Here is a 25,531-nt window from a genome sequence, read left to right as displayed (position 1 = left end):
ATGGGTATGTATTGCGTTTCAAAGAACTGCTACGTTATTAAGGTTAAGGTTATAGTTTTGCAACCCACTTTGAGTACATTTTAAGAGCACCTGACAAGACCTTATTGGAAATGCTTTTTCTGATTACTAATCTTGTAAGACTTACTTCATAGTCGTTGATTTTAAAATAAGTTATTAGCTAGAGAAAATCTAAAAATATTGTGTGTTTTAGGATATTTTAATATAACACTTTTAAATAACTAAAACGCGTGTAATAGTAACTGTGTTTTTTCATTAGGTTCTTGTGTAAAAGTTAGATTTTTATTTTTATTTTAGCTACGTTTCAAGACCTTTCCAGATGTCGTTTATAGGGGGACCCAGGGGAAAAATGCAAAAATAATTACACGCGTTTAAATCCATTCAAAGCGTTTTATTTAAATGTGTTGTAACACTCGCATAAATCAAAAAATACTATGTTTTAGGATAAACAAAGCACAGATTCTTAATCGTAGTGTATATATTTGTTTTTAATTCTTAATGTCAAATATTTTTATTGGTGTAGTTGATTGCTTTTCATTAACATTAACAAGAATTTCGGTAGATTTAACAATAAAAAGCCTTATCCCCTTGCGTATCGAGTAACGGCCGTTCCCAATATACTATCTACAGAGAGAGATAAATTACTACCTTCCACTGTCAGTAATTAGCTGTCAATAATCTGAAACTGTCCCGTGACGCGTGAATTGTAATTTCCATACAAGCTTCTATCGCTTGTAAGCTATACGTCTTCCCATTGACAGACAGTGTGTACGGATAAGGTGAGTTACCGTTGATAAGATTATTGGGACAGAAAAGTCAACGATAGCTACGATTTTTTATCTCAAGTAGGCCACAACCGGAGATAGACTGAATATTGGGAACGGCCGTATGTCAATGGACTTAATTTAGGCATACATCATGAAATACCAAGTAAGTCGATCGACTTAATAACAAAATCCACACGCCTCATTCGATTTCTGGTTTTAGGAAGTGCTATTTTCCTTTGAACTTATAATATAATGAAGGCGAATAATGTAGGTTTAGTTTTGAACAGATAGATTTGAAAACCCTATGCAAAGGTTTACAAAAAAGTTCACGGGAACGTTACTGTTCTTGCCGTACGCCATATTGAGTGGTACACGTCTATCTCCTACAGCAAGAGTTACCAACTGATAAATAACAGGAACAGAGTCTTATTAAAACTATAAATTATAAACAGTAATAATTGTACATCAAACTGCACTTGCTCGCCAAATTTTATGAATCTAGATCAATGAGGATTAATTTATGAGAACTAATTAATTTACATAATTATTATATTTTAATAATAATTATAATAATTTAATTTACAAATATTTGCATTTCGCAGGAAAACAAATACTAATTAATTTATTTTCCTGCGAAATGCAAATATTTCCTTTAATGGCACTACGGCATAACAGCTTCAAATATTGACTTCAATATTTTAACAGACGTTCTTGAGATGGGTTTTTCAGCACGTACAAACAGACAATGAAATGATCTTATGTTATGGTTATTACTTAAAGTTATTCCTTTAGAACGGTTCTAACTCCATCATGTACGAAATTGTTTTAATTTTCAAATTCATATGTGTGCTTTTTCGACCGTCTTTTAAACAGTAAACCTATACACACTTGCAAAAACTCAGTTTTTGTGCGTGGAATTTGATAAACTGGGTCAGAATGGTCGACTTAAAAATACCTTAGAGCTGTTTGCACGCCAAATAGGCGCACTTAATGCGTGGAGTTGAGTAAAATAAACTTTAATTTCAAAAAGGGTGTTGCAGCCTCCTTTTAAAGAAAGAAAAAACAGTCAACGATTAGTTTATACATGGGTCACACAAAAATTATGCCCTTCTAGCTAATCGAAACTATTTGAATCTCGAATGTTATATTTTTTGAAGCGCTGCACCTTCTTAGTAATAAAAAAAGAATTGGCGGGAAATCATTTGTCAATTGTTTTTTGTCACACATCGAAGCTTTACGTACGCAACGAAAATGGAATTAAGTCGAAAATATTTTAGAGCGATGATTTTTTATTACTTTAAAAATTCTCTCTCTCCGCAAGACTGTGCCGCTCGTCTTCAAATTGCTTTTTGAGAGAAGCACCTTGCTTGACCACCGTGAAAGACGACCAAAAAACCGCGTTCTCCCACATAATGACAACGCTTCAACACAGCCCACAAAACTTAGTAACTTTTAGCTTCCGAAAAATTTCAACTCATCACCAATCCTGCACATAACCCCGACCTAGCACACTGTAATTTCTATATTTTCCCCAAAATCAATGATTGATGAGAGGTTATACTTTTACCAATTTCGAATCAGCACGTAGAAAACATGCCTTCAGATCTGTGGTCCTCCTGTTTTAAAAAATGGTTAGATCGCATGAAAAAAAAAATTAAAAAGCAATAAAAATAAAAATTTGATTATAACATGTTGTTTTTTTAAGTTACGCAAAACTTTTAGTGTGACCTACGTACATTGTAGATATCATCAATCAAAATCAATAATAGTTACAGCCCATTTCCAACTTTCCAAAGAAAAACCTTCGCCTATGTTACTAACATATAACCTCAAAATACATTTCAATCACTGTGATTGAAAAGGAAGTAAATCTGGAAAGTTCTATTTAAAATGACGTGTCTGAAGACAATTTCCACGGAAGCTAATGTTGGAAATGCAACGCGGCATCAATTACTCATGCAGTTCACACATCCCCTCGCATACGAACAGAATTGAATCGTTCTATTTAAAATCAATTTCGCACGATACTTTCAATAAGGAGTATTCAGTGTGAGTTTAACAGTTTGTGAACTAAGATGTTTAGAAATCGTGTGTTTTAGGAATTCACTAATTTAAATATTTTTATTTACCAGACAACGCTCTCGACAGATTTAAGAAGGCATTTTGTATTTTGATTGTGTGTTGGAGACCAAATTTTTATTTTTACTCAAATAATACTCAATTTTGATTTGAGTTTTATTATCTGTATATGCAATATGAAGTACTTTAATTATGTATTCGAGACCAATATATAATATTTTATTTACACTCAAATTGAATTACAGTCAATTTATTAAATTGTAAAATTAATACAGAAGTTGAAATTAAAATAAACTGATTAACATATAAACCCATCTTTTATAAGAAATAAAAAAATATTCCGACCACAGAAATAATTTAAGAATCTATTTTAAGAAGTTAAATATGTCTATGAATTACCAAAATTTATAACCATGTATGGGTGTTTATTATTTTAACAAGTATGAAAACATAAGGGATTTCATTAAAAGTACTTCTGTCTGTCCACAATATATAATATTTCTTAGTAATTAATTAAAATCATGAGTGTCATTAAACTTTTTGTTTTCATTTAGTATTCAATGGTAGCAAACAATGCTGAGAAAACATGTTCTCGGTACTTATCAAGAAGAGTTTTATGGTTTGATATTTTGATTTGTACATAATTTAATACTTGTTAATTTGCATGAGCTTCAAAAACTTGAATTTAATTTTTACCAAGCATTTTAGAAACAATCAAATCTAATGGAATATCAGTCTTATTTGTATCCGATATAATAAACGTTACAGATAAATTCTAATTAAATTATCAATGTTTAAAAATAAATTAGATATCACATATAATACTCGTTGAAAATCTATTTCGTGTAGTTAATAAAGTTAGTTTATTGTTTTTCTTTGTTTTTATTTTGCTTCGTCCACGCTTTGCTATTTGATTCAGTAATAATATTTTATTAATTTGATATTTTTAAAATAATAATTATTAAATAATATAAAAAACATTTTAAGTTAAAAATAAGTGAAATCGCTATTCCTTACATAAACACTTAAGCTTCACGAGGATGGTTTATTTTGTTCTCTAGTGTTTCTTGTATATTTGGAACAATAAATAAAAAAAAATACCAAAAACAACCGACTTCAAAAACACTACTCCCAAACAATAGATATAAATATGCACTAAAAAGTATAAAAATAATTGCGAGATCTATACAATCTAATCAATTAATCTAACAAAAAAAACAAACCGACAAATTGAGAACCTTCTCCATTTTTGAAGTCGGTTAAAAAGTTAACTTTTATCATGAATTAAAAACTAAATTTGAATTTATCCACAGAACGTGTAATATACGCAAGAAGTCGAATGCAAGCGGGTGCAAAGCCAGCTGTTGTAGGCGGAAAGCCTATTACTGAAGAGTTAGCTATGGTAAGTCCGTCGTCATTATGAGAAGAAGAGCAAACTGGACAGATCGCTTTGGCTACGCGTATGCTGAGACGGAGACTACGCAGGTCTACGCAGTGCAGGGTGGAGCATATATTGTAACATAATATACATGTACATACAGACACGTACGGCGCAGACATTTTACCAGTGGGAGGCTCCATTGTACAGAAAGCCGGCTAGATGAGTGGGTACCACAACAGCACCTATTTCTGCCGCGAAGCAGTCATGTGTAAGCATTATTGTGTTTCGGTCTGAAGGGCGCCGTAGCTAATGAAATAACTGGGCAAATGAGACTTATCATCTTATGTCCCAAGGTGACGAGCGCAATTGTAGTGGCGCTAAGGATTTTTGGGTATTTCAAGAATCCTGAGTGGCTCTGCATTGTAATGGGCAGGGCGTATCAATTACCATGAGCTGAACGTCCCGCTCGTCTCAACCCTTATTTTAGTGGAGCATTTGTAATTTCCGACTTAAATTGATGAATGTAGTCTAGGTCGTTTTCGTCAGATCATTCACCATTGGGTGATCTAAGACCTAGGTTGATCTCATTCAAGTCACAAAGTGCAGTTATGCTTAGAATTCTGTCGTTCTATTTATTAATCCTGTGTTATTGAATAAGTCTTATTACTTACATGTATATCACAAAGACTATCAGACATGTTCCAAGTAAATCCATCGAACAGCATTATATTATTTCAAATATTGCTTAGTAGATAATGTTAATTATTTATAACCATGATGGTGCCTTCGGTTAGGCACTACGCGTTTAACCATTGATCAGGCCGGTCCCAGTAACCATTTTAACCATTATAACCAATCAATAGTAGAGATCCGTATACTCACCATTAGGACCATTAATATAGTTATTTAACAAGTGGTATAGTTAAGTTTAATACCTTAAATAAGTAAATAAATAAAAACCACAAAATATATCTACCGCTGGTGCACTCCTTTCAAGCCATTAAAAATTATAAGTAATCATTTGCAAACGTGGTAAATTATTATATTTTACAGGAACTTCGGATCACAGCATTTGGGACATCGTCGTGTCCACCTCGCGGGGAATGGATTCTATCACCACTTGCGATGCGACCGGCTGACCAACTCCTAGGTATATGTATATTCCTGGTGATTTTTTTTATTATTTTTAATTCTTTACTTTTACCAGCTAAATCTCTACTGCCTATAAACAAATTATATACTGTTCCGGACAAAGTTTCATCATCATCAGCTGGAATACTGCTCGACAAAGGCCTCCCCCAAGGATCTCCGCAACGGTCGATCGTACGATTCAATATATTGCGGCGATCTTGACCAGATCGTCAGTCCATCTTGTACTACCTGTCGGTCTACTAACACTGCGTCTACCAGTACGTGGTCGCCATGGGAGGACTTTACTACTCCACTGGCCATCTGTTGGTCGATCTACGTGCCCTACCCACTGCCAATTCAGTTTCGCAAACATCAGGGCTATATTAGTGACTTTGGTTCTCCTACGGATCTCCTCATTTCTGATTCGACCTCACAAACTTGGGAAACTCCGAGCATAGCCCTCTTCGTTGCCCTCAGAGCGACCATGAGCTGTCTCATCAAGCCATACTACAAACAAAGGACTTACTAACTTGACTTAGCCGAGTAGTAGGCATTATAATTTAATGTCTGTTCCTGGTGTTAACATTATGGTTATGACAGTTTCTAGCAAATTTACTTCTGTGCCTATGAACATACATTACATTATCAAGAATTTATTGAGAAGCATGAGTCAAGATGTTAATTTCTTTGAATTTTGCTCTCAATGATGCTCTCTAGGACCTAGGTTATAAATAGCGCGAGTATTCTTCTTCTGCAGCACAAATATTGTATTTATATTGGCAGCGTTGCCACATAGCAATATACCACAGGACATAATACTATGGAAATAACTAAAGTAAACTAGTCGCGCCATAACTATGTCAATTAATTGTCTAATCTTTTTAACCGCGTATGCTGCAGAACTAAGTCTGTTCGCCAATCCTTCAATATGGGGGCCCCATTGTAATTTGGAATCTAGAGTTATGCCAAGAAATATAGAAGATTCCACCGGTTCTATAACCGTTTAACAAAATACTTGCATCTACATTTTTGTCATTTGGTACGGTAAATTTAATATATTTAGTTTTCTTGCTATTTAACAATAGGTTATTAGCGCTAAGCCAGTACACGATGTCAGCTAGAATATCGTTCACTTCGTCATACATAGCTTGGTTTCCTTTCACTTTGAAAACCAATGAAGTGTTTTCCGCAAACAATACCTTATGTTTTTCTCTATAAGATTAGGAAGATCATTTATATACAAAGAAACAGGAGTGGTCCGAGAATAGACCCATGTGGTACCCCCATACTCAGAGAAGTCCCAGGAGATCTCCTGCCAATAAAAAGGCATAAAAGGCATTTATTATCTCAAAATTGATTCCTTTACAATTCTTTTAGATGTCATTTCTAATAACTACTAGATACTACTACCGCTTCGGAAACATATGGCGCTCGAAGAGAGAAGAAGCGGCGCAAGAAACTCTCCCAGCATTCTTTCTTTTTGCGCTCTTTTCAATAATAATATACAATATTGTACAGTCATTTCTATCGCTATAAAAAATCGCAATCTAGTCCCAGGCTGTCCGATCATTTAGATGTTCAGCAGTGGAGTAATAGGATTTACGACTGAGCCATTTTTTTATAAAACTTTAAATTTATTTATGGATAATGCCTGAATAGTGGCTAGGACTTTATTATAGAAGTGTATACATTTACCCTTAAAGCTATTATGTACCTTATGAAGCCTACTAGAATTAGTTACAAGCAATCCCTTATTTCTAGTGTTATAATAATGAAAATCACTATTAAGAGCAAAAAGGTGACTATTTTTGTGAACGTTCATTAAATTTTCATAAATGTACTGACAATGAACAGTCATAGTATTTATTTCTTTAAATTTTTCTTTGAGAGACTGTCTATTACCAAGCTGATATATAGCACGAACAGCTCTCTTTTGCAGAGCAAACACTATAACAATGTCAGCAGCATGACCCCATAGTAAAATACCGTCATGATGCTGTGAAAATAACTGAAGTACACTAATCTAGCAGTCGCAACATTCGTGTACTCTCTAATCTTTCTAACTGCATATGCCGCAGAGCTGAGTCTATCTAATAGATGGGCAATATGTGGACCCCACTGAAGCTTTTTATCTAACGTGATACCCAAGAAGACCGTAGTATCCACAAGTTCCAATCTCTGGTCATTTATAAGTACGCTGGTTTGTACCTCCGCTGTGTTTGGTGTAATGAACCGTAAACACTCTGTTTTTTTACTGTTTAAGTGCAGATTATTCGTTTCAAACCAACGCACTATCTTTGAGAGTGCATTGTTTACCTCTTCATCAATATCTACACGTCGCTTCACTTTAAAAATAAGTGAAGCATCATAAGAAACAAGCAAGGACCGAGAATAAAACCCTGTGGAACACCTATTCTCACAGGTTTACCCGAAGACCGTTTGCCATTTACATTGACTATCTGAACTCTTTCGCTTAAATATGATTTTAACAGATTTAGGGCTCTATTTGTCACTCCATAATGCTTTAGTTTTAGGAGTAAAGTTTCATGGTAGACGCAGTCAAATGCTTTGGACAAAACACAAAAAATGCCCAAAGCATCATGTCACTCTTCCCAGGCGTCAAAGATGTGCTCAATAAGTCTAGTACCTGTATTAATTGTTGATAAGCCCCTAGTGAAACCAAATTGATTTTTGTTCATTAATTTACAAAAATGGATTATTAGCTGGTGAAGCAAAAGTTTTTCAAAAATTTTACTAAAAACAGGCAGCACTGAAATAGGTCTGAAATTAGCAAGGTCAAAAGAACTGCCCGATTTAAACAAAGGTATAACTTTACTGTATTTTATGAGGTCAGGGAACAAACCCTCATCTATGCATACAATAGTAGCTATGGTCACAGCGTGTTCAGAATTCTATTACAATCCGCTGGTCGTGCAATTTACAATATGGGTCCCAAAGAATCACTCCGTGAAAAATTAAAAGAGATAAGTATAATAATAATAAGACCGTCACTTGTCAATATTTTTATGGAAATATGTTATATGTGCACAGGAATATTAACTTGTTTAGAAAAATAGCTATAGTCTTAAGTTTAATAGTAGGAATAAAGATAAACTCGCTGTTACAACTACCAGGCTCCATAAAGTTGAAAACTTATTTAAAGGGCAATGTATGCACTTTTATAATAAACTCCCAAGGGATATGCTTATATATATGCCAGTAAACAAATTTAAAAATTCAATTAGACGAAATCTTTATAAGGAAGCTTAATATAAAATAACGGATTACTTAGATGATAAAGATTCTTGGCAATTAATTTGCTCTAACTCTGTTTTAATAAAACAAAACATAGCAATTTTTTAGAGTAATTTATTATTTTTACTTACTACATTATGTAGCTCTTATTATTATAAGAAACCAAAAATTGGCGATTCAAAATGATCAAATATGATTTCAATGAATAAAGATATTTTGACTTTGACTTTGAAATAAAAATTTACACTTATCATGGATCAAAGTCTAATAAGGCATTCGTTCATTACCATCACTAGATCATCAGACATGTTAGACGATTTTTCAAAAACAGTTATGATCCCTTAATGGACTAAATTGTTAAGAACTACTTTTAACTTTCTGTATTCAATCTAAACATTATCATAAATTATAATCCGTAATTTTATGTTACAAATTTTTTAATTAGGATTCGGCTTGTCAGCATCTCGTAATGGAACCAGATCCCTGCTATCAGGCCTCCAAGCTCACATCATCAAATGGCTCCTGTTCGATTCCCGGCCTGTCACGAAGGATAATAAGTCGAGTGAACCACCCGACAGGTAATCATATCGTTTAATATAAGCTGCATATTTTAGAATATTTAGAATATTGACAAACTTTTTACACAAATTATTTTGCCCCAAATTAGGCATATATAGCCTGTGTTATGGGTTGCAAGACAACGATATATTTAATACAAAATACTTACTTAAACATACATAAATACATTGAAACATCCATGACTCAGAAACAAACATCACCGCTCTTCGACAACACTTCCCTTAAAGCCTCGCCTAGTATCGGAATACTGGGTCTTGAAATCTCGAGCGATTGCCAATTCCGTGGCCATCTGGAGGGCAAAGCCAAATTGGCTTCGAAGAAGCTGGGCGTCATCAATAGAGCACGGCAATACTTCAAGCCGGCCCACATTCTAGCGCTGTACAAAGCGCAGGTCCGGCCACACATGGAGTATTGTTGTCATCTCTGGTCTGGCGCACCCCAGTATCAGCTCGATCCATTTGACCGCGTGCAACGCAGAGCAGCTCGAATTATCGGGGACCCAGTGCTCTGTGAACGGCTGGATCACTTGGCGTTGCGGAGAGACGTCGCTTCATTGTGTGTCTTCTACCGCATTTATCATGGGGAGTGTTCCGAAGAGCTGTTTAACCTGATTCCTGAACCACTCGGCTATCGGCGGTCGTCCATTATAGTTTACATTAAATACTTTTCAAAGATCATTATTTCTAAGATATAATGGTTATCTATAGGTACAGCATTGAACAATAATCGCGCCATAAAATGAATACAAGGGTAGAAGTACCTAAGCGTTAATATTAAATATGCGCACAGCTTCACAATATTATGTTCGTTCAAATATGTGCGACAGGAACGATGGCTGGTCCATGTGCTACTTGTGGTGCCTGGTCGACAGTATAGTAATGCATTAGTTATGCATAAATCATTGTATTTGTTTGATGCGACTACTAAGTATGACAGTAATCACGACCATCATGTTCACGAAGCATCCTTGCACAAACAATGAATTCAAGCAATAGGTTGATGCATCGAATATACGATAATTTCTATATATACGATTTATTCTTAAATATGAAATATTTGATAATTTGATAAGTGGCAAGCGTTTTAGAAACACATTTTTTTAAGCAGGCATAACATGTCTGCTTGGCACTTATTGCCACCAGGCCAGTTAAGGTTGACGCAACCAATATAAAATAATCTGTTATTTTTAAGTGATACATAAATTAATACACGTCATCACAGAAGTGAGAGATATCATTTAAAAATAATTAACTGCTTAAGTCGTATTTAGGAAAACTCTATGAATCCTTTAAATAAAAGGGGAACACACTATTTATGCACTGAACTCTCAATGACACTACAGTCTTATAAATTTGCATCGAATAAAGTGGTATTTCAGCTACTTGCGTCCTTCAGAAGAGCGGCAAGAGGAAGCTCTCTGGAGATCTTGCAGTGATATCATCTGGAGATGTGGCGGGCAAGGTCAAACAGAGCCGAAAGCAATCGTGGCCTTGCCAACTGATAAAATATATGTTCAGCATGGGTCCAATTATTATCAAGACGGCGTTACAGAAAAGGTATGCTTATTTTTTTAAGTTATTCGTTTTATGTTAACCCATACTTTATCTTTCCACGTAAAATTACTACGACAGAGCTTATTTATAGCATAAAATTAAAATCCAAATCAAAATCACCTTATTTATATTATAGGCTCTGTTGCACAGGATTCCGGCAAGCTTATGGGTATTTCTGCCATGAAGCAGTAATGTGTAAACATTACTGTGTTTTGGTCTGATGGGTGCCGTAGCTAGTCAAATTACCGGACAAATGAGACTTAACATCTTATGTCTCAAGGTGACGAGTGCCACTCAGAATTTTCGGGTTTTCTTGAAGAATTTTTCTTGAGATTTCTTGAAGCTTTTCAAGAATCCTGAGCGGCACTGCATTGTAGTGGGCAAGGCGTATCAATAACCATCGGCTGAACGTCCTGCTAGTCTTGTCCCTTACTGGCATAAAAAAAGGTCAAGGAAGTGACACTTAAGAATGTCAAAAGTTTTGTTTTCTTTTTACCACTTCGGAAAAGGTGGAGCTTTAATCAGAAGAAGTGACAGGAAACTAATTGTCATCACTGCTTACAAATCATTTATCATTGTTTATCACTCATCATTTCTATTACAATAATTAAAGTAATAATATGTAAAGTGATCCAATACTCAAACGTCAAATAATTAATGACTTACACGAGTAGCTTCTTAAGCTTAGATCATTATCTAGATAGACTATGACAGCTGTGAAAACAACAAAAACGTCGAAAAAAATTGAGCTTAGAATGAACCTCTATTTTGAGCAATTCACGCAAACTTTCACAAACTTAACACAAATTTTCATACAAATCGCCACTGCAAGACGTATCTTGTCACGTACACTCAACTTATATTCCTGGCCTATTTTTATCGGTTGTCTAACAGCAAGAGACTCTATCTCGACGTATAAATTAAATAAGTTCTTAAATTTATCCTTAACATCATACTAACTAAGAATCTATTATTTCTATGGTTTCAAACCCAAAGAGAAACCAACGGAAACCCTATTACTAAGACTCTGTCGTCTGTCTGTATGTCAGCGGCTTAATAAAGCCGAAAATCAGACAAAGTATGTATTAACATTGTCGCTACAACAAAATTATGTAAAAAAATTGGCAATATATTTGGCGACATAACAGATATCATTCTTAAATTAATTGAATGTCTCTTGTGTTTTATGTGAGCTTGTGTTGTGCTATGTGGCTTTGTAGTTAAGTATGTATATTGTAGTAAATGCGTGAAAGTAAAAAAAAGAAACAGTTAATGCGTTAAAAATGCTTAGAGTAGTTGACCGTAAACCTCGTTAAATCTCCCTTCCAAAAAGAATATTTCTACAGCGTGGTAATGCTTTATATAAAACGGCCAATAAAGATAAGGAAGATAAATTCATGATGTTCCTCGTACAAAGTATGAAGGTTTAAACTTTTCCTTTTATAATTTTGGAATTATTAAGCGAACGTTCTCGAGTTCATGTTGCTCGTATAACTTTTTGTTTAGCAACAAGAATTTGTGCAAACTAATTTTTAATTCAACCACAATATTTTCTCATAATGCATTTATCTTTGAAATTTTTAATTAACCATACTTGTTTAACTACTCTCGCCTCTTGTGGATTGAGTATAATATTATACTCAAATGAAATATTTAAAGGAGCTGCTATATATTGCAGACATTTTCTGCTATATTTTTATCTTATTAAATGAACACGAGTTCACCAAACTAACCCAATAGTAATTTTTTCGTAGCTCTACATAAATCTATTTATTTTTGAAACTAGATATTAAATTATACTGTTTAATAATGTCAAATTATCGCTAAGTTTGGGTTGCATCATAATATTAGCTATAAAGTTAAGGTTTAAGTAAAATTTAACGTTAACAGTAACGCTGACTTTAACATAGACTGCGGGATATGTTGCACCATCGTATATTTTGAAATAGTTAAAGTTGTAAAAAGTGAAATATCAAGTCAATATTGAATATTTGAGACTTGACAGATTAAATCAGCAAAGATTGGACGATTACGGTAAACAGTTAAAGTTATGACATCATCTAAAATTTGTTGAATGGTGCAAAACATTTTGCTTAGCCGGTACTTTAACATGTTTGTAATTAGTATTGACACGAGAGTGAGTCAGTGATTGGAAATAATACTCCGCTTATAGGAACGAGCCTTTATTTGGGGTTCACTTTTTCTGAACTTGCACTTCGCCGGTCTGCCGCTGTTCCTCTTGTGGGTGGCGCGGGCGGTACCTTCAACGCGTCACACCTCACCGAACACTAAGTCTTTTCTATCTTCTTCTTGTAACACTTCCACTTTTCACTACTTCTTCTTTTCTTCTTCTTCTTCTTTACACTTTCGAGTCAGAACTAGAACTGCCGTAGGCCACGCTTAGTACGGCTTATATACCCCCGGATCCGTTCTATTTTCAAAATGATTCTCCCATTCCATCTTTAAATTTAAATTGTACTAGAAAATTCTTTTAACTATTTTTATCCTGCTTACACATTTTCCATCCCTTTTTTTCTGTTCGATTTGATCCTGAACTTACTAGAAATTTCCTTTAAACTTTACAAAACCCAAAAAAATCCATACACTGGTAGGTGTATCGAACCCGGGTCTATAGCGTCTAAGTTAACACTTTTCCGCTGAGCTACAAGTATTGCTGACGGAGCTGTTGAAATTGAAGTTTGACAACTCTCGTCATATACTTCGAAGGGTTGCTACGCAACAGTATTTTCTTTGATTAACGCGAGTGTTACACATTTAAATAAAACACTTTTAAAAGATTGTAACGCGTGTAATTGTAACTGTATTTTTACATTAGATTTTTGCGTAAAAGTTACATTGCGCATATTAAACACAGACGTCACTCTAAGTCAGCTGTATGTGAACACATAACAGACCGTTCTAATCACTACAAGTGGTTTGACAAACCAAAAGTTTTGGTAAAAGAGAATAGATTTCTAGACGTGAAGCCATAGAAATTAAAAAACATCCAAATTTTAATAGAGAAGACGGTCAAAAACTAACACCTGGGATCCAATAATCTCTAAATTGAAACCCATAACTACACATTACCAAAAAAGAAGAAGACACTGTCAGAAAATTTTGCCGAGGCAATAAACGGCGCTGAACTGAAAACGAGATCTGGAAAGGTCTTGAAACGTCGGGTTAACTTAAATAAAAATGTAACTTTTACACAAAAATGTATTTAAAAACACAGTTACAATTACACGCGTTTTAATCAATTAAAAGTGTTTTATTTAAATGTTTATTATTGCCAAAGTTAATTGGTGTAAAGCCTCAGCCTGTTTTTTGAAACAACAGACTTTCCAATCGAAATTTTAATCTACTATGATATAATTCAGTCCTAACAATATGAGCTAAAACATTCTTGTAGCATTTTTTTTTATAAATTTTACTAATTACTAATATTATTTTCATAGCTGCATTTGTTCGAGTTCAGCAATTTGGAGGATTTACAAATATTTATCAAACGATATCTATATTTGGTAAGATAATATTTTGATATTGTACAAATAGCGTTTAAAATACATTTATATTTATTTTTTATTTTTAAGTGATCTCGTTTACTTCTGTGGATAAAAATACAAATTTAATTTATACCATTATTTATCGATTACACGATGCGAGATACGAACGCGTGATTCTAGGGATACGACTCAGCGCTCTTTCTAAATAAGCCAACTGTCCGCGGATGAATAAAATTAATTTATATAGACAGTTTCTTTTTTAAATTGGTAAAGCCTATAGTATGATAATATTATCAGCCGCTGGCAAATCATTGACATTATTCCCACACTTATCTATTTACTGACAGACTTAAGGTGATAGTGCAATTTCTGCTCCAACTTTGTGAGTCCTCACATAGTGGTTACTTACTAATAGCAATATATGTTTTTTTTTTTATGGAATAGGAGGACAAACGAGCGTACGGGTCACCTGTTGTTAAGTGATCAACACCGCCTACAATCTCTTGTATCAATCAATGTAATTGATCAATGTAGGTAATAAATAAAAGTGGGCAGAAAAAGTTATGTTCACTTCACAAAATAAAGCTTTTGCAAATATTATTATTCTAAGAAGTAAATTTTAAAGTTCGTGAAGTTTTAGATTTATTTTATACGTTATTAGTATTTAGCCGACAATCAACGTCAAAAAAATTTTTTTTTTAATTACTAATTTAATTTAAATTTGTTCTTAATAATTTTTCTGCTTATTTGTGTAGAAGTAGTTGTAATATATTTTTTAGATTTATATAATTCGTTATTACCTTATAGCCGACAAACAATAGTCATAAAATTATGTTTCATGCATGTCTGATTGCCTGTAAGTAGAATCGCAATTATCATTTTTTTAAGTATGTTGTAATTATAGTGGAATGTATGTTGTAGTTTCTGTGGGTAATCTATATATATATATATATATATATATATAAATGAATTGCTGTTCGTTAGACTCGCTAAAACTCGAGAACGGCTGGACTGATTTGGCTAATTTTGGTCTTGAATTATTTGTGGAAGTCCAGGGAAGGTTTTAAATGTAAATAAATATGAAAGTAATCGGAATTAAATAAAAATAACAATTTTGTTTTTCCTTTGATGTGTCCCCCGTCGTCCAATATTTGTTTTGTATGGACATATATTTTTCTATGAGAGAATTTATTGACGCACGGTTTGACAGTTCTGCTGTGCAACAATTTCATCACAACAACAGGGAGCATATTTTACGAAATAATTCTTCATGTTATGATATATTATTGACTAATTAAAATTATTGAAAAATAAAAGAAAAACATTGTTTTATTTATTATATACAGAACAACGTCTGTCGGGTCAAGTAGTCCTAAATAAATAAATTGTACAATCTGGTCTTGCCAAACATAAAAGTAGTATTTATATCCGACACCAACCCAAATTTACTGAGTCCAGCGTTAATATAACTTGCATCAAGCAACAACGTACATACACACTGGTCGTACTTCTAACGAGATTGACTCGTAAACTTTACCACCTTTGCTTACTTAGCTGATTTGTCCTTATACTTGGCAATCCTTCATAACTTATTTAATATATCCTTGCGAGATTACATGTGATCTAAAACTTTGTAATATAAGTAAACATGCTATTACCTTTACTACTAAAATAAATACATATTACAAATTATATTTAAGACTATAATTAATATAAGAGAAAAGTATGTTTTTAGTTTAATACTGCGAAAAAAACATACACATCGCAAATTTTGCATATGTCCACTATTTATACTGTATCTGTATATATAAAGAAGAAGTGAATCTCTTTGAACTTCAATGATCCTTTTAAAAATCATCGAGAATTTATGCACTAAAGTTTCTACATAACGCAGACACAATTTTAATTATTAACTCACATTTAATGCCAATATTATTGCAATACAGGGCTAATTTTTATCGTCCGTATTACGAAACATGTCTACTCGGAAGATCTTCTGAATCACGGAACAGAATAAAAGTTGTTTTTCTGTTCTGTGCTCTGAATACTGAAAATACTGAAGTAAATATAAATAAATTATAAGCTGTTTCACCTGATTCCTGCCGCCGAATTCCACCTTCGCACGACACGCCAAAAGTTAAGATATCATCCCCACCATCTGGATGTACGGCGGTCCTCAACAGTGTGGTTTTCAAGGAGCTTTCTTCCATGTACTACTAAGCTGTGGAATGAACTTCCTAATGCGGTGTTACCGGGACTTAACGACATGGGTACCTTCAAAAAATGCTCCTGTTATTCCTCTGGTGCGGCCTGAGAATGTGGGGGGGAGGAAGAATTATGATCTCGACGAAGGTCGGTCCTGCGCTTACCTCGTCCAACGTATTCTGGCTATCTTAACCAGATCATCGATCTTATGGGGGACCATCACTACGTGTTCCGGTACGTGGTCTCCATTAGAGGACTCTACTGCCCCACCGACTATGTGCCTTTCGAGCTTGGTGCCCTGCCAACTGTTTTCCATTAATAAACTCTAAATGTTTTATTACTAAAAAGTTAAACATGTGGTGAACACTTGTTATAAAAAAGTTCAATTACAAATCTGTATCTCTCTGTTGTTTAGTGTATAACAATCTTTAGACATTGCACATATTTAAACACGAATCGAAGCATGTCTAAAGTATGTCTAACGGATAGATCAATATTCATGGAAGACGTAGAATAAATGGTGACAGATAGATGACAGCTGTCAAAAATTGCGTTCCTTTCCTGTAATAATTGTTCCTGTACACTTCGGTTAAACTCAAGCTAAGTACTGTTTTGTAATAAAAAAAGATAAACTACATTTTATACGTCGTTATTGTTAGGTCGCGTATGTTATTATAGTTAGGTCACTGTTTAACAAAACACGTGTCTAGGCCATGTTTAAATTATTTTTTTGTAATAACTTACCATAATTGTTTTAGTTTCAAATAGAAGATGGAGCAGGTGCCTTGCTACTGTTGTACGCCGCGATACTGTCAAGGGGCTGCGAGAAGTAAGTAAAAAACGAAAAAGTACGCGAAAACTTTTAATTGTTGTATTATAATTTATGGCTACATTCCGTCGACTGTAATCCTTGAGATAATCCGACAAATTTACAACTTCCTAAAAATCATTTATGCTAAATGGGAAAAGCTAACATTTAAGAGCTTTTCTCCTAATTTTTCCATTTTAAATTACAATTACCATTTGTTAATTGGCTGTTATTTTTGGGATTCCTTAAATGTGCTAATGGAGAAAAATACATCAGATTTCAATTTTCTTAAGTCGTTTTTCTGTACTCATTTATAGCCTCATAATTTAGGTACTCAATTATGCTCAGTCACTATAATATAATTCAAAAAACAATCTCTTATAATGCTTTAATTTATCTTCACTCGTAAGAATTGGGGGTGGTTTTATATTATTTTAAAACCAAGTCTTCCTACATTTTTATAATGAAAAAAATATTATTGCATGAAATTGCGTAATTTTTTGCAATTTATTTATGGTATAACTAGCCCAATTCACGTTGTTCTGTTCATAAAAAACATCAACTCTTATAATTTCTTAGCTGACCTCCAGTCGGCGCGGCGAAAGGAATATTCCTACCAAATTTCAAGTCTCTATGCCTAATGGTTCCAGAGATATTCCGATGAATGCTATGTACAGATATACATTATAATATCAAGGCAAAAAACACAAATTGTGTTTAAGGTTCCCAGATAACGTAATAGTTGGTTTCAGTATAAGAAAAGACCTCGACGGAAAACTGAGTTACTTAGTATCAACACAAGTGGAAGGCTCTCTGAACGTGACAACCCTACTGCTGACCGGTCGAGCCACTCCCTATCTACATAATGGAGTCCAGTACGTCGGGGATGAAGATCATTACGTGCGTTCACTCTTACTAAGCAATGATATTTAGTGCGATTTTTCACTTTAAGATTTTACAAGTTGCTGCTATCACCACCACAGTGGCAGGCTCCTTTGCGCATGATTGCTGACTAGATTATGGATACCACAACGGCGCCTATTTCTGCCGTGATGCAGTAATGTGTAACCATTATTGTGTTTCGGTCTGAAGAGCGCCGTAGCTAGTTAAATTATTGGGCAAATGAGACTTAACATCTTATGTCCGAAGGAGAAGAGCGCAATTGTGGAACCGCTCAGAATTTTTGGGTTTTTCAAGAATCCATAGCGGCACGGTAAACGGCAGGCCGTATCAATTACCATCAGCTGAACGTCCTGCTTATCCCGTCCCTTATTTGTCATAAAAAATATATAATATCATCGTTTGTAACTCTTGTTGTTAGGCTTATTTTTGTGTCAATATTCCAAAATAAAAAAAATAAAAAACCGATCTTAAAGTGATCACCACCGCCCACGTGCATTTGCAACACCAGCGGAATCACAGATGCGTCGACTTTCTTTTAGAAAGGTGTATGTGCTGTTTTTTAAGGTACTCGTATCGTCCTGGGCACAAGAAAGCTCATTCCATAGTTTCGTTGTAAGTAATGTAAGAGAATTCTTGTACATTTGTTTAAGTATAAGGAATAAATAAATATTTGTCCAAGCGGTTTCACAATTTAGACATGTGTGGAGTGAAAAAGGGGGATGAAAGTTCTATAGTTGGTAGCTTACAAAAATGTATTATCTACAGTAGTTTGTAGTGTATTATTTGCAAAGTGAGTATATTAAAAATTTAAAATCTTGCCCAACAATACTATTGTATGCGCACGAAGTCGCATGTAAAAGCTAGTATTGAGTAAGTTACACCAATCAATTATAATTTAGAAGCAAATAATTATTAAGATGTCAAAATTGTAAGTATCGTCATAATATATAAATGTATTTTTTTCTGTTTAGGCAATGCCTCAATTTGGAATTCTTTCACGAAGTTCAGTTGGTCTCCTCGTGTGGTACAATGGTGACGAGTCAAGTAATATAGGCCATAATGTATCCAACCAGTACCCAGGGTCCAGATTGAAGACGCCCGCATTACCAATATGGGTATGAAACGGTTTATTTAGAAAATTCATCATGTTTATCACAAAGGAACGGGAATTTTTGGCTGTCTGTATGTTTCAGTTAAAACCGAATGTCAGACTGTTTTGACGGATTTAACACTAATAGAATATATTAGTATGATTATAAAATTAATAAAACTACTTAAAATTAAACAAAACCTTCACTCACATAACGGCGAACACTAACGACTCAGGCAGTTACAGAATGTGTGCGCGTATCGAAGCGTACGAACACTACCGAACTGTATCATTCGACGAGTGTGAAGTATCGATTGTATTCAACTCAAAATTTGTTAATATAAATTGTTTTCCGATTGTATTCGACTCAAAATTAGCTATTATAAATTGTTTTTCAAAAATTGTTTTATTGATTCTACGACTAATTATAATGCACTATGAATCAGTACAATAAAATAAAAGAGTGGAAATAAGTTTCTTGCTATTTCTTCTCATTAGCACAACCCTTTACAAAGTAGCGGTAGATTCAATGAGAAAATTATTCTTTTGACATTCATAAGTGTCATTTCCGTGACCTACATGAATAAAGTGACTTTGATTTTTTAAATTTTTTCTAATTATAATGCACTGTCAATTAGTACAATAAAAGAAAAAAGGAAAATTTTCAGAATCGATACTGTTCGTTGCCGGCAGTCGAGATAACTGATGTCGTGATAAGGTATCTAATGACTTGGGTCTCCACCATTGAAGTACTATAAACAAGCGCCTATTAAAAGGTGGTCAAAAATCTCCGAGAAGCGTTGTGTAAACGTATTAGCTTTTAACATTCACAGATAACATATTCATATATATATATATTTATATTCATCCAAATTAACACCTTATTTAGTGGTAGTAATGTTCAAAGTCTCATAAGATGCGCGAAATGTGAGAAAGAGACGTCTGTCTCTTAGTTTTCGATGTATTTTAGATAAAGAAAAATAATGAAGAACCTCAAGAAAGTTACACAATTTTGGTAATTTAAAAGCGCATTTACATTACATACGATACTCCATCCATTTAATGGTTGGATATGCTGTTATTTGGTCAGTTTTTCACTCAACGCTTTTTAATTGCATGGCGTTGTGTTCAAAGCACGGACGAAATATGACTGAATGAAAACTCTGCCTTGTAGACGCAAAGGCAGAGTTTTCTTTCAGACAATACTTGAGCGTAATTGTGAGACTAGTTGCTTATTGTACGTCAATGGTTTCCACACAAATAAATTACCACTTATAACGCATCCGGTTTAATATTACCTGAACAGCGATAAATTCTCTGCTGCCATATCTATTATTTGTCAAAATTGTAAGTTTATTTTTAGTGCAATAAATATTTTTTATTCCCTCATGTCATTATTATTATCTCGAATAGGTCACCCAATCGGGGACGTATGGTATCTGTATTAGTAAGACTCAATTGTCCTGTAATAATACATATATATCAGCGAGATGTTCCTCTGAAATGTGTCTCTGTGTACATTAATACATTGCATCTATAACAACAGATAATAAAAGGCGAAAGAAATTTTAATTATTTATTTTATAAAAGTATTTGAAACATATATCGTGTTACTGTGCGATGTAACAGAGGCTTTCGTGAGCGATACAATCCGGTTTTGTTTGTAAGCAAACTTCATTGAATTTACATTAAGCTTTTTTTATGACAGTAAGGGACGAGACGAGCAGGACTTTCAGCTGAAGATAATTTATACGTTCTGCCCATTACAGCGCATTGCCCTTCAGGATTCTTGAAAAACCAATAATTCTGAGCGGCACTACAATTGCGCTCGTCACCTTGAGACATAAGATGTTAAGTCTCATTTTACCAGTAATTTCACTAGCTGCAGCGCCCTTTAAACCGAAATACAATAATGCTTACATATTACTGTTTCACGGCAGAAATAGGCGCCGTTGTGGTACCCATAATCTAGCCGGCATCCTGTGCAAAGGAGCCTCCCACTGGTAAATTGAGCTTCAATTTACTTCTTCGATGCTGTTAGTCGTTTATTAAGCAAACATCCATGCATTAGCAATATTATTTAGAATTTGAAGAAAGATATAATTGAATCAAACCAAAACAGTACTCGTGAATTTAGCTAATGCACAGAATTAGGGCAATCACCAAGCAAAGCCAGGATTATAACTTTCAGAGCGTTTGCTGGAGTGATAACTAAAATTTATTGAAACTTGCAGGTTACAAACTGCTCTGGTCACTACGGGATACTTTTCAACACGAACCGGGAATTGCTGAGAAATTATCACGCCGAGAGAAGGTAGTATACATCAATTATATTCATCATTTACTTAAGGTAACTACTTCATAATATTTCAAATTAATTCTCAAAAAATATATTGCAATGTAGGTATTCTTTCAATATTCATAATAAAACATTAATTAATTAATGTTTGTACAGTTTGATGTAAGAAACGAACTTGTTTCTCTCTTCTTTCTCCTTTAAAATATTTTTATGACTTATTTAATTATTACTAAACTTCCCCAAGTAAACAGAAACGTGTAAGTACTATGCTCCATTACCTTGTAGAGAATATATAAATATTTTATAAAGCTTAAACTGTAAATCATTTAAAAGAGTGTTAATGTGTTTCTTGCAACTTCTTCTGTGATACTATTTCTATTCTGTGATGATAGTACATAGTAAAATGTTAAATTTGTCATTCAAAACTGTCGCTTTGGGTACTAAACTAAATCTATGGTTAAATAAATGAACGTATGATAAACAACTAGGCTCACAATCACGATCAAAAATTGTCTTAAGAAAAACACTGCCTACGCGTCTATAAGCAGAGTTTTCATTCAGTTGTATTCGACCGCGCTTTGTATACAACGCCACGCAATGACAAAGTGTACTAAGAAGGAAAGTACATGGATACAATATCAGAATTATATCTGATAGTATGGCGGTTTTGACTGCGCTGGGGAGCAACACCTATAACTCAGTACTGATAAACGAATGTCACCAATCCTTAGAACGAGTTCCTTCTACCAACTGGAGAACTCTGCAATGGATCGATGGACACAACGGTTCGTTGGGAAATGATGCAGCGGATGAACTTGCAAGGCAAGGCTTAGAAACCCAAGTGGCTGGCCCATTGCCTCTTGTGCCGCTGCCCTTCATCATTTGAATGATTCATGGATAAGCTCTCTCACCAACAACCTACACAACCCCCGATGGATAAATGTCTCAGGCTGTAGACAGTCAGAAGAAACGATTCCTGCACTATCGCCCAAACCAACCAAACCAACCAAAGGGGAAAAACCATAGTGAATACAAGGTCGCAGGTGAAAATCTGTGAATACGTCAAGAAAGTTATGAACTTCTGAAAGGACCTAGACTGGTTGGCATGACTGGCCAATACTGCACTCAAAATGGACCCAACTGAGTGGCTTAATTGCGGAAACAGGAGCTCTACCAGTACCAATACCACAGTAGACATTTCAGTGAAACACTGTCCAAATAACAGCTTATCAAATTTGAATATTTTTATTCAGATTAGGATGTGACATCACTTATTGAAAGTTAAAAACTGCTACCCATTTCAAAACGAATTACTCAGACCTGAGAAGATTGGGCGCAACAAACTCACCTGGCATTTTTTTTCATCGAAAAAATATGTTTACAAAGTAATATTGTACAATTAATCTTATTATTTAATAGCCTGGGGGCGGTCGATCCATTCCCAATCTGTGGTATCATTAAGAAAGTCATTTATGTTATTGTAACCTTTACCACATATAGGGTTTTTTACAATTCTTTTGAATAACGTAATACTTTTATTTTGAACATTTTCTGGGATCTTGTTGCAAAAGCATATACATCGCCCCAAAAAAGACTTAATAACTCGACCTAGCCGAGAAGGAGGCATTATAAGTTTATGTCTGTTCCTGGTGTTATGACAGTTTCCAAGTATGAGTGTCGTATTTCAGGTTAGTGCCCCTTTAATTTAACATAATTATGTAGCTAACTTGACGTTTAAACATTTTGCTAAATAATTACATTTCCATTGCTAAAATGTTATTGCCTCATGTTTGCGTCCGTCTCGCGCGTTTTGTATCTACGCCAATGATAGTGTATGATTTGATATAAATTATACTTACATCTTTCGAATTGGCTTTCAATTTTACATTTTTTTCTTACTTATTTTTGTTTTATTTTGAATAACGGTAACACACAAGCAATAGTAACTTTGAGAAAAACTGACAAGATGAGCAAAAAGTCCACCAGTAGGTACTGCTCAGAATTCTTGAAAAACCCCAAGATTCCGTTAGTACAAGATCCCACTGCTCAATTCTAAAGGTATATGTTTTTTGATAAAACTAATTTTAAATGATGGTGAGAGAGTATCATAAAATCAGATACCTGCAGTATCGAGCAGTGAGATTTTGGGCTATGGTCAGCAATGCAATAAAAGCATTCGAAACTATGAGTCCCTTGATTTCACTAGCTACGTCGTTCTTTAAACCGAAACAGAATAATGTTTGCATATTACTGCGGATTTATTTCTCAACAGAAAAAGGCGTCTTAATGAGATAATTAGAAATTTCTCCACTTAAGGTAAATGTTTGCTTAAATTTATTCAGGTTCGACATACAATATTATACGTGTGGCGGTTGCCATGTAATCCTGAACGTGGATACTCGAGCTCATGAGGACCTGGGACACTTGAGAAATGATGATATCAGTGCAACGCCTTTGGAGAAGCTTATTCATACCAAGTAAGAATATCAATACCAACCATACACTTATGATAATTCGAGTTACCACACCAGTAGGAGGCTCCTTTGCACAGCATGCGGACTAGATTATGGGTACCACAACGGCGTCTATATCTGCCATGAAGCCGTAATGTGTAAGCATTACTGATATTATGTCTCAAGGTGACGAGCGCAATTGTGGTGCCGCTCCGAATGTTTGGATTTTTCAAGAATCCTGGCCGACATTTCATTGTAATGGGCAGGGCATATCATTTATCATTTATCAGCTGAACGTCCTGCTCGTCTCATCCCTTATTGTCATAAAAAAATATATAGTATACATAACAATATAGTATTACAAAATATTTCGTATTAATGAAATGCATTTTATGATAGTATCGGAATTCTAATTTCATTTTCAGATGGCAAGATGCAAAAATAACCTGGACTGGAGCCGCACCCTATTCAGGAGATTCACCAATTTAATCAAGTTAATCCAATTACGATTGGTCGGATGGTTCAGCTGCTAAAAGCTTCATTAGCTTTTTTGTAATTGGAATGGCGTAAAATCGAACAGTTCTCAGTGAAACCATTACTAATGGATCGTTTTGAGAGAAGTTATGTCGAATTAAAACTGTAGATGTAGCTGTTTATGGCAAATAGCCAATAATATATGTGCAATAAATTAGTATAGGTAATAGGAGAAATACACAAGTACATTCAAAATTGATCTAAGCATTGTAAAACCGAAATATCACAAGCTTTCTTAGATATATAAAACTAATTTTAAACACATAATACAATTTGCGTAGTAAGAATTGAAAAACAATAGCCTGTTGTCTTTTTTATTGTACCTACTTTCGTTTACATCCTACTGTTCAGTTTATTTTCTTTGTAAAAATAATCACCACCCACGAAGTTTTCCGCCATCTAAGTTATATCCGCTATATACGTCATAACTGTGACGCAAATTCGGCCTCACATGAAGTACTCTCTCACCTCTAAGCGGGGGCTCTGTACTACCACCTTCTTCCATTTGACTTAGTTTAGTTAAGTTGGAGTTTAGTTGAAAGAAGTTCAAGTTACTTATACAAACTTGAATACTCTGCCAGTGAAAGTACCATGAAAATAAGTCTAGGAATTGCTAGGATAGTATAAAAAAGAATTAAAAAAACCTTAAATGATTTTTCTGGTATGACTTTAATATATACCTTTATAGGAATTTAATACCAAATGTTATTTTTAAATTTAATACAGAAATTAAAATCTTATTTACATTTATAAATATTGTTATAATATATCAACTACAACGACGAGTACATCTATCTTGAACAAACAATCCAGTTAGGCAGGTCCAATTTCACGAAAGAAGTCACTCGTCGAATCCAAATAGGATGGACAACGTTCGGGAAGCTACGAGAAGATTTTACTTCCTCCTAAACACCAGTGTTTGTAGACGAAGGTTTTAAGCCAGTGTGTGTTGCCAGTGATGACTTATGGC

At 34.3% G+C, this 25,531-nt stretch overlaps 1 protein-coding gene across 1 annotated transcript; it reads left to right on the top strand.

Moving 5' to 3' along the window:
- On the top strand, window positions 1–24,593 carry LOC126979315 (inactive ubiquitin carboxyl-terminal hydrolase MINDY-4B). The gene is made up of 12 exons (XM_050828561.1): window positions 1–4; window positions 4,178–4,266; window positions 5,299–5,395; window positions 9,077–9,209; window positions 10,589–10,766; window positions 14,222–14,287; window positions 17,233–17,303; window positions 18,035–18,182; window positions 19,157–19,300; window positions 21,510–21,589; window positions 23,917–24,051; window positions 24,453–24,593. Exons 1-12 carry the CDS (start codon window positions 1–3, stop codon window positions 24,514–24,516), a joined length of 1,209 nt encoding a protein of 402 aa, XP_050684518.1. The 3' UTR covers window positions 24,517–24,593.
- Window positions 24,594–25,531: the final 938 nt, after the last annotated feature.

Source organism: Leptidea sinapis, chromosome 3 (genome assembly GCF_905404315.1).
Source record: "Leptidea sinapis chromosome 3, ilLepSina1.1, whole genome shotgun sequence".
NCBI lineage: Eukaryota > Metazoa > Arthropoda > Insecta > Lepidoptera > Pieridae > Leptidea > Leptidea sinapis.
The sequence above is the reverse complement of the archived record's forward strand: the minus strand, read 5'-3'. Positions and strand labels throughout refer to the sequence as shown.

What these genes read in the sequence shown, in the direction of transcription:
- LOC126979315 (XM_050828561.1), top strand. An exon ending in CTGTCAAGGGGCTGCGAGAA is followed by an intron (nt 17,304 to 18,034) that starts GTAAGTAAAAAA and finishes AGTTGGTTTCAG; the next exon opens with TATAAGAAAAGACCTCGACG. An exon ending in GAGAAGCTTATTCATACCAA is followed by an intron (nt 24,052 to 24,452) that starts GTAAGAATATCA and finishes TTTCATTTTCAG; the next exon opens with ATGGCAAGATGCAAAAATAA.